Raw genomic sequence first — 15,004 nt, forward strand, 5'->3', positions numbered from 1 at the left:
TAATTTCCAAAAAGTCTCCTTGCTGATTTCAGAGAAAAAGAAGAATCTTGAAGTGACCAGTATTTTAGTTTTGTAATAATTGTCTGTTGCTATATGAAGAAGTTCAATCAGATCCTTTTTATTGTGCATGCAGTGGTAATGACTGGGATTCAAATTTCTATTATATGCATGCGGAAGGATTTTGGTAGAATTTTCATTACTGGAATAACATAATTTTTAAATCTCTCTTCAGTTTCTAAAACAAATATATTCTGTCTGAGACACAGGAGTACCAATCTGTTTGTCCTGCATGGTATGACTGCACATGGCCCATTAGAACACATACTTCAGCACATGGAAACCTGGCCTGTAGTGGTCATGGCTACAAAAGAAAATTCTTCTCTGCCACCACTACATTGACATAGAACATTTCAGCTGAGCTGTCTCCCATGGTCAAGAGCCCTTAATGCTCTGGCTCATGAAAGTGGGCCCCATGGATTTGCTCTGACATAACATAACTCTTGAAGTTCCCATCAGTTATCAAAATTAAGTGGACATAGCTTTGGCCCTGCTTGTCTTCTGTTATGAGATACATGTCTGTGGCTGTACAGATGTGAAAGACATTCTTGGCAGTGAGAGCTATCACACACATGTTGGATCCCTACTCTTCCTGATTCATAAATGCTGCTGGGGGGTATTTGCTGAGGTACTGAGGTGGTGACCAACGAGTGCCTCTTTACAGTCTTATCAATGTACCAGCTAGTTAACAGCCAGACCTAAATATCCCCTTCATAAGCAAGATACTAGATCATGTAGTGGCTTCCCAGTACCAGAGATTCTTCGATGAAAATATTCTTGAACTATTTCAGTTTAATTTAAGAACTGGTTATGAAACTGAGACAATTTTTGTTGCTTTGGTGGACACCTTATGCTGGGGAATCAAAGGGGGTAATGTGTCTCATTAGTTCTTCTGAATATCTCCGGAATTATACCATTAGTAATGGTTTTTGGAGGCATGAGTTGGCCTGACTGAACTGTCTGGACTTCATTCCCATCACTGCTACTACATCTGGGGCCTGTCCAAAGCAGCAGTGTTCTGAAACTAACCTGTCTTGGATTTAGCTGACCATGTAGATGATCCTTAAGTGTAGAAGAAATTTCTTACCAGCTAACAATTTTGTTTTAATATACATGTGCTAAGATGCCTGTCAGCTATAATATTTCCAGTTTCCTTCACTGAAGTAACACATTGTTTAATGGCCTATCTAATATTTTTCTGTTGATGAAAAAGAATATGCTCTCATTTTTGCTTTTTGGATATCCACAAGTTGAACAGCGCTTATCTAAAATGCTTGGGATATTTTTGGAGATGGGACCCAAGTCTAAAAATGAATTTATTTTGCATATATATATTATACATGTTTTATGCAATATTTGTAATACTTTTTAACAATGTTTGTGTACTTTAATCTGGTATGTCCCAGCCTATGGGAGCATAAAGACCAATTACAACAGGTTTTCCCTAAAATAGTTTGCTTGTTTATCACTGCCATTTCACATATTGTGCTAAGTATTCATTTTGTATGTTTTTGTGTGCAGCGATTTTTACGATCTTTAATTATGGTCTCTGCATTTTCCACATGCCAAGTACTCATCTGTATTCATACCATATCTGCCATAGAATCGGTTCCTTTTAACTTAATTGTAAATATTACTGTTTTTGTGCACAATGTAGGAATGTTGACGGCTGAGGGGCCTTGTGTTACATTAAGAAATACTGCACAATAGCATGCTTTGTAATTCCTAGTTTCTGCCTTGCTTCTTGGTAATATATCAAATGTAGTAGGAAAAGTATCACAGCCTAAAAAGACAAATACTAAGAACATGATTTTTACACATTAGCAGTCCAAATAAAGGCCAAAATAATGTACAACATGCAACCTTTTTCCTTTTCCTCTTCCATTCTGAATAAAATTGCTATTTTAAAAAGTAAATATTAATATTGGGGACATTTTTTTCAAAAAAAAAACCATGATATAAAACATTGGAGAAGTCTTCCTCTTTGGTGGATTAGATAATCCATCCTGTGGTTCGACCACATGATGCATTTGATCTCTTACAAGATGAAAACTCTCAGTATTGAAACACTCAAGCCATTATTTCAATGAAAGCACTTTTAAGAACTTGAAATTATCCTATAAACTATATATTTCTTCTAAAAGATAGACCAATAGGATGTTATTATTGCTTGTAGACAGAAAGGATTCATGTGCTACCTAGAAAGGAGCTAATTTGATTCCGTTTATTGTAACTACTAATCATGGAAAAATAAACACATACTGCCTTTAATTCTTGATGAATATGCATAAGCCTCATTTAGTCCAATATTTGTTTCTTTGTTTTCCTTCTCTGTATCAGAAAAGGTTTTTTTCTCTTTTTTTTCTACTAGCATTGAATTTGACAGAGATTGTACAACTTTCTGTTGATTGAAAACTTCACAATATGCCCAGAGGTTTCCAAGACTATAACTAGTTTCTAGCATTTTATCAATAATAAATGTATGTAATTGTAAACATAGTTTTCCTCAGCCATCATTTAATAAAAGTAGATATTGTTCCATTCCATTTTATGACTGAACTTTCTGTATTCTTAGAAACCCTTTGCTATGATTAAATAATGTACAGACTCTTCTTTATCTACAAATTCTATAGCTATTGCATAGTGCTACACTGGATGTGATAATTAGCATTAATCCTTTATATCACAGTGATTTCTCTTTTTAAGTTTCTGATTTTAGACCCCACACCAACTTCTTCAATTAGATTTTCACAGCTCATTCCATTTAACAGGATTTTTCTAAATCTATCCAATACTTGACACAGTTATCAGCCCATTTTCACCATCTAAGACATTCCTTAATTGTATTAAATGGTAAACTATGGCAGTCCTGTTTCTCTTTCCTGCCCCAACTTTCCCTTCTTCAGTATTTAATCCTGTGCCTCCTTTTGTTAAAGATGAATTGTCTACTAACTGTAGTTTTTATCACTTATTCAATCTGAGACTTTTAATCTGAAAAACATTACTAAATAGCCCATAGAATCTTGAAATAGACTTCTATGATATCTGATATCTATCAAACTTTTCCCTCCATAGCAATAATTCAGGCTGAACAATATCTAAATGAAATCATGGAACATACACTTTTTATATAGCACCAAACAAATCTCCATGATGTATGGTTGTCCAACAGAAAAAAGAGAAATATGGCTTACCATTCCCTCATTGTCTGAGTAGTAGCATAAGCCTTCCTTCTGTGGACATGATACAGGAGGAAAATTAATGCTTTTACATTCCAGTTTGCTTAGTGAGAAATGTCTGTCTGTCTGTGTTCTTCATGGGAATAACATGATAGCATAGTATTATAAATCACAATAATAAATTATCCGTTTGGAAGAAGAGCACTCGTTCAAAATAAAACAAGAGAGATTATTGTGTAACTTATATTCATTACATTTTGCTTACTAAAATATCCATTGGTCACTCTTTCTTCACTTTACCCATTAAATATTGGTTTTACTTTTATAAAATTTTACTACTTTTTCCACCGTACATAATCTTTTCTTTTTATACTTATTCTCGGAATGATACTATTAATGGGAAAATACATATGTTTGCTTGTTTAAAAGTAAAACATCTATACATTCTTGGCACTTCTTAATGTGCTGATGTTTACCTAAATCACTTTTGAATACTACTATTAAAAATTAAGCTTACATGTAAGCTTTTAAGTTTCATAGATAGGACCAGGGCAGAGTCAGGTATACTGTTTTTTCCATTATATCTACATAATTGCTAGAGCTCCAGTACTGCACCTGGGTGCTATGATAAACTGAACGAGGACCAGTAAACCTAAGATAAGTAAAGAGAATTGATAGGTAGTGGTTTTTAGGTCCATGAATTTGGTAGGCAACCTGCTCTGAATACAGATTGCACTCCCCCTATAGGGGTAGGTTTCTTGCTTTGGAGTACTCTTAGACCCATTTTTGTCAGGTGGATTCCTTGTCCTGTGCTGTTTTATGCCAGTTTCAGTGATTATGTAACCTTTCAGAGACAATGATAATTTACTGGTATCTTCCTGAATAGATTGTTGAAAATTCTCTCTTATGTGGGGCTGACCTTGAAGATGATTCAGGAACTGTAGCTGGTGGCAAAACGCAGGAGACTGGCCGCTGAAACATCATACAGGAACCATATAACAATGATTTTAAAACAATTCAATGAGCTGCAAATATGGTTCCTGCCTACACTCAGGATGTTGCTAACAGCATTAGGACTTGGATACTTGAAGGGCCACCTTTTCTTTCTGAGATCTGCTGTAGGGATCCTCCTTTGTATCTTAACATCCAGGGCAATGTGCTGTCAGAGGACATGGGAGAGGGGCTTATCTGTTGTGGCACCCCCTTATGGAATGCCCCCCCCCTCCCAATAGAGGCCCAATTGGTATCTACATTGCTATCTTTCTAGTACAAAGTTAAAATATGAAAATTTAACAAAGCCTTTTGGAGACTTAACAGGTTTTATACAGATCAACTCATTTTAATCTTCTTGAATCGTTTAATATGTTTTTGGCCTTTTGAAATTATTTGCTTTTTATTGTATTTGATTGTGTTGATTATATTGTATGCCATCCTAGTATCCTTAAACAAGAGGATGGGATATAAATATATTAATACATTTAGTTTACATAAAGAATGAATAAATTAAGCAATGAGATATTCTACTAATGAGTTGTAACTCTGCTCTGTTATCTTATTAACACATAATGAGGAAAAGGTATAGCTTTGATTCAGGGAAATTGACATTATGCAAGAAGAAAGAGCAGTTTTGTAGCCCCAAAATCAAGAAATTTATCAATAGTGTTTTTCAGTCGTTTTGCTTCTTGATGTATTTTTTAGAAAAGAAAAAAAAATCCACTGTCATTTCTCACTGAATTATTATTTTAGTGAATAAAGTACAAACTTTCCAATCTGATTTATGTCCTTTTCTAAGACCTTTACAGTTGAACTTTCGGGAGAAGCTTCAATAGGCAAAATGGCTACATCTGGTTAATGTGTGAAAAACTCTTAAATGTAAATGTCATGACCTTTTGACATGTTTTATTCATTTAAAAGAAGTTAGACTGCTCTTTGAGAAATAAAAGTCTTGCAAGGCATATAAATGCATAAAATAATGATTTTAGTGATTGCAACACATTTTCTAATTGACTGTATTCAGGTAAAATCACTATGAAAGCCAAGAAGAAAAAAACATTATGACAGTCATAAGATAATAATTTGCAGATATTTTGGGGCATAAGTTTTAAAAGAAATGTTGACTGAATAAAAACATATATTTTGAAAAAGAACCAAATGCTTGTTTTAGAGATCTACTCTAAACCATAAAATACTCTAATAATATTTTTTTGACGGATATAGGAAACTCAGTATTATTAATACATAGTTATATAGAAATTAAATGTACTGCAAAGCATACAATCCTAGACACAGGCCTGTCTGCATAGTGTACTGGATGCTGGCAATCCCCACAATGTCCTCCCATTTCTGGTGGTTACTTAGGCAATCCCTCGTTGTCCAAGTAAGATTGTCCTCCAAGTGCAGTGTCCTGGCGGTGGGTACATAGGTGACTGTAGAGCCCTATTTTTGACCCCCATGTTCTCCTACAGTGAGGGCTTTGGTTTCCAGGTGGAAGGCGATCCTGGTCGGAGTTGGCTTGATGCACCTTCCTCTTGGCACATTTCTCTCTTTCACGCTTCATTCATGCCTCTTCAAATTCTACAGCACTGCTGGTCACAGCTGACTTCCAGCTAGAGTGCAAGGGCCAGGACTTCCCAGTTCTCAGTGTCTATGCCACAGTTTTTAAGGTTGGCTTTAAGCCCATCTTTAAATCTCTTTTCCTGTCTTCCAACATTCCGTTTTCTGTTCTTGAGTTCGGAGTAGAGTAATTGCTTTGGGAGACGGTGATCGGGCATTCAGACAATGTGGCTGGTCCAGCAAAGTTGATGGCAGAGGAGCATTGCGTCAGTGCTGGCGGTCTTTGCTTCTTCCAGCACACTGACATTTGACATTCCCAAGAGATTTGCAGGAATTTTTGGAGGCAATGCTGATGGAATCATTCCAGGAGTTGCATGTGACATCTGTAGACAGTCCACGTTTCAGAGGCGTATAGCAGGGTTGGGAGGACAGTGGCTTTATAAACAAGCACCTTGGTATCACTACGAATGTCCTGGTCCTCAAACACTCTGCTGCAGTCGGAAGAATTCTGCACTCGCAGAGCTCAGGTGGTGTTGTATTTTGGTGTTAATGTTGACTTTTGTGGAAAGGTGGCTGCCAAGTTAGCAGAAATGGTCTGCATTTTCTAATGTTACACCATTAAGCTTTTATTTCAGGCATTGGAGAGGGATTGGCCAGTGCTGCTGGAAGAGCGCTTTGATTTTCTCAATGTTCAATGACAGGCCGAGCTTCTCGTATGCTTCTGCGAAGGTGTTCAGAGTGGCTTGTAGGTCTTCTTCTGAATGCACACAGACATTGTCATTAGCATATTGGAGTTTTCTATAACAGACGTTGGTTTTGGCTTTCAGTCTGCTGAGGTTAAATAGCTTGCCATCTCTCCGATAGATGATTTCCACTCCGGTGGGCAGCTTCCCATCAACAATATGAAGTATCATAGCAATGAAGATGGAAAATAAAGTTGGGGCAATAACACATCCCTGTTTGACACCTGATTCCACCTTAAATGGGTCACTTTGGGAGCCACTGCTATCCAAGACTGTTGTCGTCATGCCATCATGGAAGAGCTGCAGAATGTTCACAAATTTGTCAGGGCATTTGGTGGTTATCACTGGGCAAACCACATTATCCTGGTTTAGCCCCAGCTTCGACACAATGTGGACAGCAGGGCTGGGTCTAATTCAGAGAGATATTTGTCCACACAGGCCACCGCCTCCATCCTTTTTCCCCTGCGGTCATCAGAGCAGGGAAAAGGGGACTGTTCAGGCTTGTGTTGCTACTGCCACATCCACAGAGCCCTCTGACAGCTCGCTGTTGAAGGCAACTCTGCTGATGTCAGCACATTGCGCCTTTGAGGAACATGAACTTTTAAAGAGCTCTGCAAGTGTCTGTCAGTGGTAAGGTCTCTGCCTGACTGGACTCTGATCTGCCAATACCCTGAGTTTGGGGTGGTGTTTGTGGCTCCTCTGGGTTTAACCCAAACCATTTCTGTTCTGAACTGGCCCAGAATTAACCAGCCAATGTAGGCAGGGCCTTAGAGAACAATTTATAATTTATAATCCTGCTGTTCTTGAAATATTATTACAATACACATTGTTCTACATTTTTGTATCTCTCCAAACTTACAGTCTGTCTCAACCATTACAAAAACAATATTGTTGGCTTGAATTTGCAGTAAAGACTTAATTCAATTTTTTCTTGTAAATTTTAGCAGGGAATTTGGATAGAAAGAAATAGAGAGGGGGAATAGAGATGAGTTGTATCTGTGGAAATTCCTCTTCACGTTTTATAGAAAGCACTCTTGGCTGGAAAGACAGAAAAGAACGAAAACACATTCAGATGACAGGACTCTGAAAGCACCCAAGTGTCATCATATACTGTACCTTGAATTTTGCTGATTTAATGTATAGCAGTTGTGTTCAAATGAAGTATGCTAAATTCAAGAAAAAAAATTACCATACAGTTTTTGTTCAGACATCGTGTCTTAGGATAGTTACGTTCATTCCTCCTTTTTAGTTCACTGCTCTTTGAAAAAGAAATCAAAAGAACTTTGTAGGAGACTAAAATGTATCTCTTTTGCCACCATCTTGTAAGATTAGGTTAAGGGCTATGGGAGTTCTACATTAATGCAGTGTTGTAAGCTACAGTGTATGCAGCACTGAAGAATACCTTGTTTCTGGCGTTTGCTGGACAGTTAGAAGACAATAGCTCTCACATCATTATGGCTGCTGTGCTTTGCTTATGTTGCTTCTTCCACTTTAATTTAGCTAATCCATTGCTCTTTCCTGTACTTTAGTCAATGTTATATGTGCATATGTTTACCAGTTTGGTTTTCTGGTGGTGGTTATACATGCTGCATGCCCCTATGATCGTGAATTATAATTTCTCCCATAACTTGTAGAGATTATGGATTTGCTTCCCACTATTCCTTTTGTGGAGGGGAACACTTCTCTGGCATTGGCAAAATTGTGCTTTGATATCTGTGTTCTCTGTACAGCATTAAACATAAGGTGAAATGTTTGATAAGAATTTAACTTTCTGTGCAGTTGTTAATTGTACCTTGACCCTTGGTTTTTAATTGTACCTACTCTATGCTAATCTTGTTATGATCTGTAAAAGGTAAGTGATGTCTTCCAATTTTTCTAAAGGTTATAGTCACATTTCAAGATTTCTCTCTGCTTTCTTCCTATATTATGGTTTGGCGCAGCTGGTTATACTTTTAATTGATCATGTCTAGCATGGATATTTTATATTATTTCTTGTGTTGTATTAGCCTGAGACACACCATAAAATGTTAAACAATTAACACTAAAAACTTTCTATTTGTTGTAGTCAGCGATTTAGAATTTTTGCAATCTATAGTTTATAGCTATGTTAGCATGTAACACAGATTCATCATAGTCTGTATTAATTTAAGTGCTATATTTCTACCGTAATGCCCATTTTGGAGTTAGATGGGTGCTCAGCATTTAAAATACAGGCATAACAAGAGGCATGAATTTACATTCAAAATAATGAAGGCAGATGTTCTGTATTTTAATATTCATTTTTGAGTGAGTGTAGTATAATACATGGTGTACTGTAAAACCATTTTACATGCAATTCTTTTGCCAGACTGAACTCTTTGGTAAAAGGAAATAAAATACAAAATATTATATCTTTTTACATAACTGGAAGCAGGAGCAAGATCCACTGGATGATGTGATACTTAGTCCTAGGTCAATACATTTTGGGTTTCATCCAGCTATGTAATAATATCTAACATCTCCCAATAAACGATTCCCCCAGGCAAGAGGTGGCCAGGCTTTGAAGCTGCAAGGCCATTCAATGCTATTCAAGGTGGCCAATTGCAACATTCACACTTGTCTCAGACAATAGTTATTTCTCCCACCCTGGACATTCCAGAGATATATAAATCTCACTTGCCTAGTTTCCAACAGACCTCAAAACCTCTGAGGATACCTGTCATTGATGTGGGTGAAACATCAGGAGAGAATGCTTCTGGAACATGGCTATACAGCCTGGAAAACACATTGCAATTCAATATGAAAAGCCTCGGTTTGCATATGTCTTACACCAACATTTGGGAAAGTTTGGCCCACAGCCCTCATGCACCCCTAGAATCCACTTTTGCAAACCCTGAAGCCTCTTGCCAGTTTTGTCCTTGTAAACCTCATGCCAAATTTGAAATCTGGTGTAATGTTGACCCAGTTTTCATCTGAAAATTGTTCATAGCCTCAAGAGCACATACATGTATAAAAATACTCCTACCCACGCCCACAGAAAATCACTCTGACTCTGTTTTTGTCCTAGTCCTTCACAAATTGGCAACTATGGTAGAATTAGTGTAACATCACTTGCCACTTCAGCAAGGACACAAAACCAGAGTATTTTGATGCACTACTTGAGTGAGTCAGGCCTTTGAGAGAAAGGAATTGATTCCCGGCCTCTGCCTAATTGCCTCCCCCTAATCTATAGAGACAGACACAAGTATGGGAAGTAACCACATCTGTTTAATTGACCATCTAATTATTTGCCACCCCCCAAAGTTGCAGAATAATGCAGTTCAATGTAACTGCATCTTTTAACTTGTCAGTTTAAATAATGTGCTTCCACACAATAGCAAAGTAATGCCACTCACCCACCATTTCAGTAATGTAGTTCAGTAATGTAGAAATCAGGCTTTGTAGTAGCTGTAAATATTTCAGAAACAAGGTAGCAGGAAGTAGACTATTGCCTTGCTTTCTGATCCCTATATTGGTCTATGTCACAAAAATAATTTTGCTTTGTAACTCATCGTAAGATGTACAAAGATTCCCAGCATCAAGAAAATGCAGCTGGAAATATAAAAATTGACTTATTTGGAGAAGTATGAAGGAACATCTGCAGGGCATTTTGCTTCCCCTGTTTTAATGAGTTGCTGCTAATGTCTAACACCATTCTTCATTAAACACGTTTGATTTGAAACAATATGAACTTCTTTAACATTTAAAATAACTATGTGTCCATGTAGATACATTATTTTTAACTGGGTCACACATAGGAAACAGCCAAATGTAGATTTATTGCCATTTTCATCTCACACAATACGTCACCATTACTTTTTGTATAATTAATAGAAAGCAAATAATTTTTCCGTAATATACAGTGAAACCTTGACTTACAAGTAAACCAACTTACAAGTTTTTTGAGATACGAGCCATTGCTTGGTCGTTTTGTTTAGTTAGACATATAAACCAAAATTTGAGTTATGAGCTCACATAAGAGCTAGCACGAGAGTACACCACCTGCCATCTTAAGCAGGGTTTTAAGGGAGCAGCCAGGAAAGCTCCTTGCTCTTGTCCTTGCTGTTATTTCTGCAGTCCCAGGGTTTTGAGAGATTGTAGGAAAACTGAGGAGCCAGGAGAATTTTACTGAAGTTTCCCACTCATAGCAGGAAAAGGAAAGTTATGTTATTGGCTTATAAACTTCCAATCCCGCCTCCTCCTCCTCCAATCCCGTGAGAGCTTCACTTCAGTTCCCTTCCTAACACTTGCCTCACTCATTTTAGAAACATTTTGAAAGGGAGGAAGAAACAAACTTCCTTGGATGGGTTTTTATTGGAACACCCTGCAAGTGAAAGTGAGGAAAGTGGGCAAAAAAGGCAAATCTCAGTGAAGACGTTGAAGTGAAACCTGATCTTGCAGGAAAATGCACACTTAATAAATCCAGTTTATTTCTTTACATTCTCTTTTATTATGTATTATTGTTTTTATACATTATAAATAACATAATTTATATAAATAATAATACATAATAACAGAGAATGTAAAGAAATAAACTGGATTTACATTTTATTTAAAAGCATGTAACAAAAGCTGGTGTAGTTTTTGGGGGGCTGGAATGAATAGGTACCACTCCGGCGGGAAGGTAACAGCGCTCCATGAAGTCATGCCGGCCACATGACCTTGGAGGTGTTTACGGACAACGCCGGCTCTTTGGCTTAGAAATGGGGATGAGCAGCACCCCTCAGAGTTGAACACGACTAGACTTAATGTCAGGGGAAAACCTTTACCTTACCTAGAATGGATTAATAGCATTTCAATTGATTTCAATGGGGAAATTTGATTTGACATAAGAGCCATTTGAGTTAAGAACAAATTAAACCTGTAAATCACGGTATCACTGTATTTTGTTAATTATATGAATAATTCAGTGTCTATAATGTCCTCCAGAACAGCCCCTCAATCATTTAAATCGCATTCTTTTACAAAGGAATATCCTTCTCAAAGCTGCTTTGAAACCAGAGGTCTTTTTTTCCTGCTTCCTTTTTAGTAGCCCGAGAGTCTCAGATCTTTTTTAAAAAAAATATTAGATGTCAACCTACAAATCTCAGCTGCCTTGTTCATTATAATTTCTTGTTTTTGTCCATACACTAGCTTCACTATAAATTGGAAGGGCTTAAAGATGAACTCAGAAGGAATAGAGGCTACGACTTGAGAGTAACTATTGCTACTCAAAGGAGCTGTTTTCCATTCGCAAGCATTGCTTTGCACTATGGTTTGGGGCTCCTTCTGTTTCTACACTTGTTGTAGATTTTCTTCACTTTAGTATTGTCTTTTAACATCCCTTCCCTCTTATCTGTTCCCTATGGTTCATACTTATTTTTAGATTTGTAGTTCTTTAGATTGTCTGCGTTTGTGTTTTGTTGTTGTCCTCCTCCCCATCTCTTAAATTTATGTGGTTCAGTTACTTTTGCTCATTGTCTTTGTGTTGTTTTTCCACCTATGATTTCTTTTGCATACCACTTTGTTCCCAATTCAACTCAATTTTCTCTTATACACATGCACATAAAAACAAACAGAAAGTGCATATACATGTATCATTTTATCTTTTTGGTCCAGAATTGATTATATTAGATCCAGGAAACAATTTTCTCTTCTATTTGTTATTTCTTTTGTTCAGTAATTGCAATGAAGCAGAGAAGCAACTCTGGGCCAAAATGTGGCATCTATTTATTTTTTTTTTTAAAGTATAACTGTGCAGCAATTTTTAGTGGGGGTAGAATTGCTTTGTTTTGTTTTGGCTTTTTTTCAAACATAACCTTTTTTTTCAGAGAAGGACAACCATAAACCACTCTAAGTTGCAACATTATTATCATAAGTTATTCCATTGCAATAAATAGACTTGTGTAAATGATGTAGACTCCAACCCATGTAGATGTGTTTGGGGCAAGCTTCTGTGGAACAGAAGAAAGAGGTTTTGAAATAAATTACATTTCTGTAATATGTGGTTCAAATGTAAAATATTCTTGTGTTTTCAAAACTAATTGCATGGTCTCCCATTTACTCTGCTCAGTAATCTCCATATCAAATGTGCTCCACCTACAAGTAAAGCTAGATCTGTGATGTGGAATATTTCAAGAATATTTTTTTCCTTCTCCAGTGTTAATACATATTTTGAAAGTTTCATATTAATCTTTCTAATCCAAATATTAATACATGCTCAAATACATAGATTTTTAGCATATGTAAAATACAGCTCTGGAATAATTGTTTCTCCCATGAAGAATTCATTCCTAAATTAGTTTTCTCTATTGAAATGGGGCAAGAGGGATAAGTATCTGATGTTTGTTACGGGCTTTTTTCCTCATTGGCCCTAGGAGGGAAATCCAATATTCACTTGTACTCACATTTAACTGGTACTCTTCCTCTAGTGGTGTTTCCAATGTTGACATATATGAAAATAGCAGGAAGCCATTCTCATTATAATTCTAAAATAATGGTTGTGTATATAATAATGTGAGAAATTTCAATTGATTTTCAAAAGCATAAAAATACTTTCAGTTTGTAATCCAAATGCTATTTTAGTGACTGCTTCTATATATACATGGACTGGTGCAATGCATTATCTGCTCATTACAAAAACATTGCCCCTGGGTTTCTAGATTCAGCCAACCAATGGACATTTTCACTTACGTGCCAAATCATGGCTTACTGTTACCTCTGAGAGTGATGGCAAGCCTTAGACGTGTTCTTCTCTCTCTAGCTCCAGTATTCCAAAGGAAATGGTAGCATGTGTTTTCATTGCCACAGTAACCAGAATTTCTTGTGATGGCCAAGCTTCTGTACACTTTGGTTAACTAATAAATGGGTTACTGAGCAAGTTGTGGGCATATTTTTAATTTAATTTTAAGTTGTCAAGAGAGAAAGACAGAGAACTTTCTAGATCCTATAAATTCCGCCGATGTTGCATGTGGCGCCATTTATCATAAGCTGTGACCAAAGATTGACTGTTTTTGTACATCAATAGCCAATTTAAAAAGCTCCTCATCCAATGCCCTAGTCATGGTTAGGCAGGCTCTGATAGCAAAGTCCAGCACTACAGTTCAGTAGTCAGTACGGATGAAAAAACAAACTTAAATGCAGTCCAGACAGGCAGAAGCAACCAGCAAGTTAAATGGTCAAAGAAAGGCGAAATAATTGCATCTTGCCCAAGAACAGCCAGTCCCAAATAGAAGTAAGATCAAGCAGTCAGAAGAAGTCAAAGTAGTAGCAGGACAAAGTGGATAATAAGGAAAGAGAAGAAAGATCAACCTCCAAATAAGCAGTTCAAAGTACTGGAATGATTAACAAGAAGAGGCTTTGATTGAGTCCTGGCAAGGTTCCAATAATTATTTATTTGTTTGTTTATTTATTTATTTCCCGCCTCGCCTTGTGGCTTGAAGTGGAGTACAACATACTTAAAATAGTGAAGTAAAACAAAGTGTGATTAAAATACATCTAACAAATACACACAGGTAAAATGCAAGTTAAAATTTACCAATAAAATTCAGGTTAAAATTCACAAGTTAAAATTGACTGAGTAGGCCTGCCAGAAGAGATAGGTCTTAAGTTGTGTCTTAAATTCCAACTGTTCATTTAGCTGTTGGAGCTCTTCTGACAGGTCATTCCACAGTCTTGAGGCAGCTGAAGAAAAGGTCCTCTGAGTGAGGGTTGCTAGTTGGGTTCTGGCTGATTGGTGTAGCTGCTCCCCAGAGGACCTAAGTGTTTGGGATGGATTGTACACAGTAGAAGGAGATCCTGTAGGTAACCTGGACCCAAACCATGTAAGGCTTTAGAGGTCAAAAGCAACACTTTTTGCTTTGCTCAGAAACTGATTGGCAGCCAGTGGAATGATTTTAGTATATGGGTGATATGCTCACTCCTGGATGTTCCTGTAACTAGTCTGGCTGTCGTGTTTTGAACTAATTGAAGTTTCCAAGCTTGGTACGGAGGTGACCCAATGTAAAGCGCATTGCAGAAGTCCAAACTCAAAGTTACCAGCATGTGCACTACCATCTTTAGGTCCTCCAAGTCTAGAAAGGGATGCAGCTAGCATATCAGCCGAAGCTGGTAGTAAGCACTCCTGTGCTGCTGCAGGTTTTAGATCCAACGGCACAATTGGCATGTCACCATCTCAGATTTCAGATGGCAGTTTTGCTGTCTGAAACTAACCAGAATTCCTCAAATTGAGATACAAAAAGGAACTCTAAATAAGAACAAAATGTTTTCAGTTAATGTGAACAAACTGGGGTAAGGGGGACTGCAGAAAACTAAAGCATGCCATAGCTTGTGCATGTAACACTAAATTATGGTTTGCCTTCTCATCCAACTCAGTATGTGCATGAGCAAAGCAAAGCAAAGTCCTTGTTTCATGATGGTCCCATATAAATACATACTACTTAATTGCCCAGGGAATGACTAGAGGATAATCATGTT

The 15,004-nt window shown here is 37.1% G+C and overlaps 1 protein-coding gene across 29 annotated transcripts in view; it reads left to right on the plus strand.

Annotated features, from left to right (window-relative positions):
• GPHN (gephyrin) overlaps nucleotides 1–15,004 on the plus strand; it is a 303,782-nt gene that overhangs the window by 249,010 nt on the left and 39,768 nt on the right. For 15 of the 29 annotated variants that reach the window (XM_067462787.1, XM_060762638.2, XM_060762719.2 and 12 more), the window contains one exon: nucleotides 11,684–11,746. The exons of the other annotated variants lie outside the window; for them this stretch is intronic. In XM_067462787.1, coding sequence (XP_067318888.1) covers nucleotides 11,684–11,746 — 63 coding nt within the window. The remainder of the gene's footprint in view (nucleotides 1–11,683; nucleotides 11,747–15,004) is intronic. 29 annotated transcript variants of the gene reach the window in all.

The sequence above is a fragment of the Anolis sagrei genome, chromosome 1, assembly GCF_037176765.1.
Source record: "Anolis sagrei isolate rAnoSag1 chromosome 1, rAnoSag1.mat, whole genome shotgun sequence".
In the NCBI taxonomy this organism is placed as follows: Eukaryota; Metazoa; Chordata; class Lepidosauria; order Squamata; family Dactyloidae; genus Anolis; species Anolis sagrei.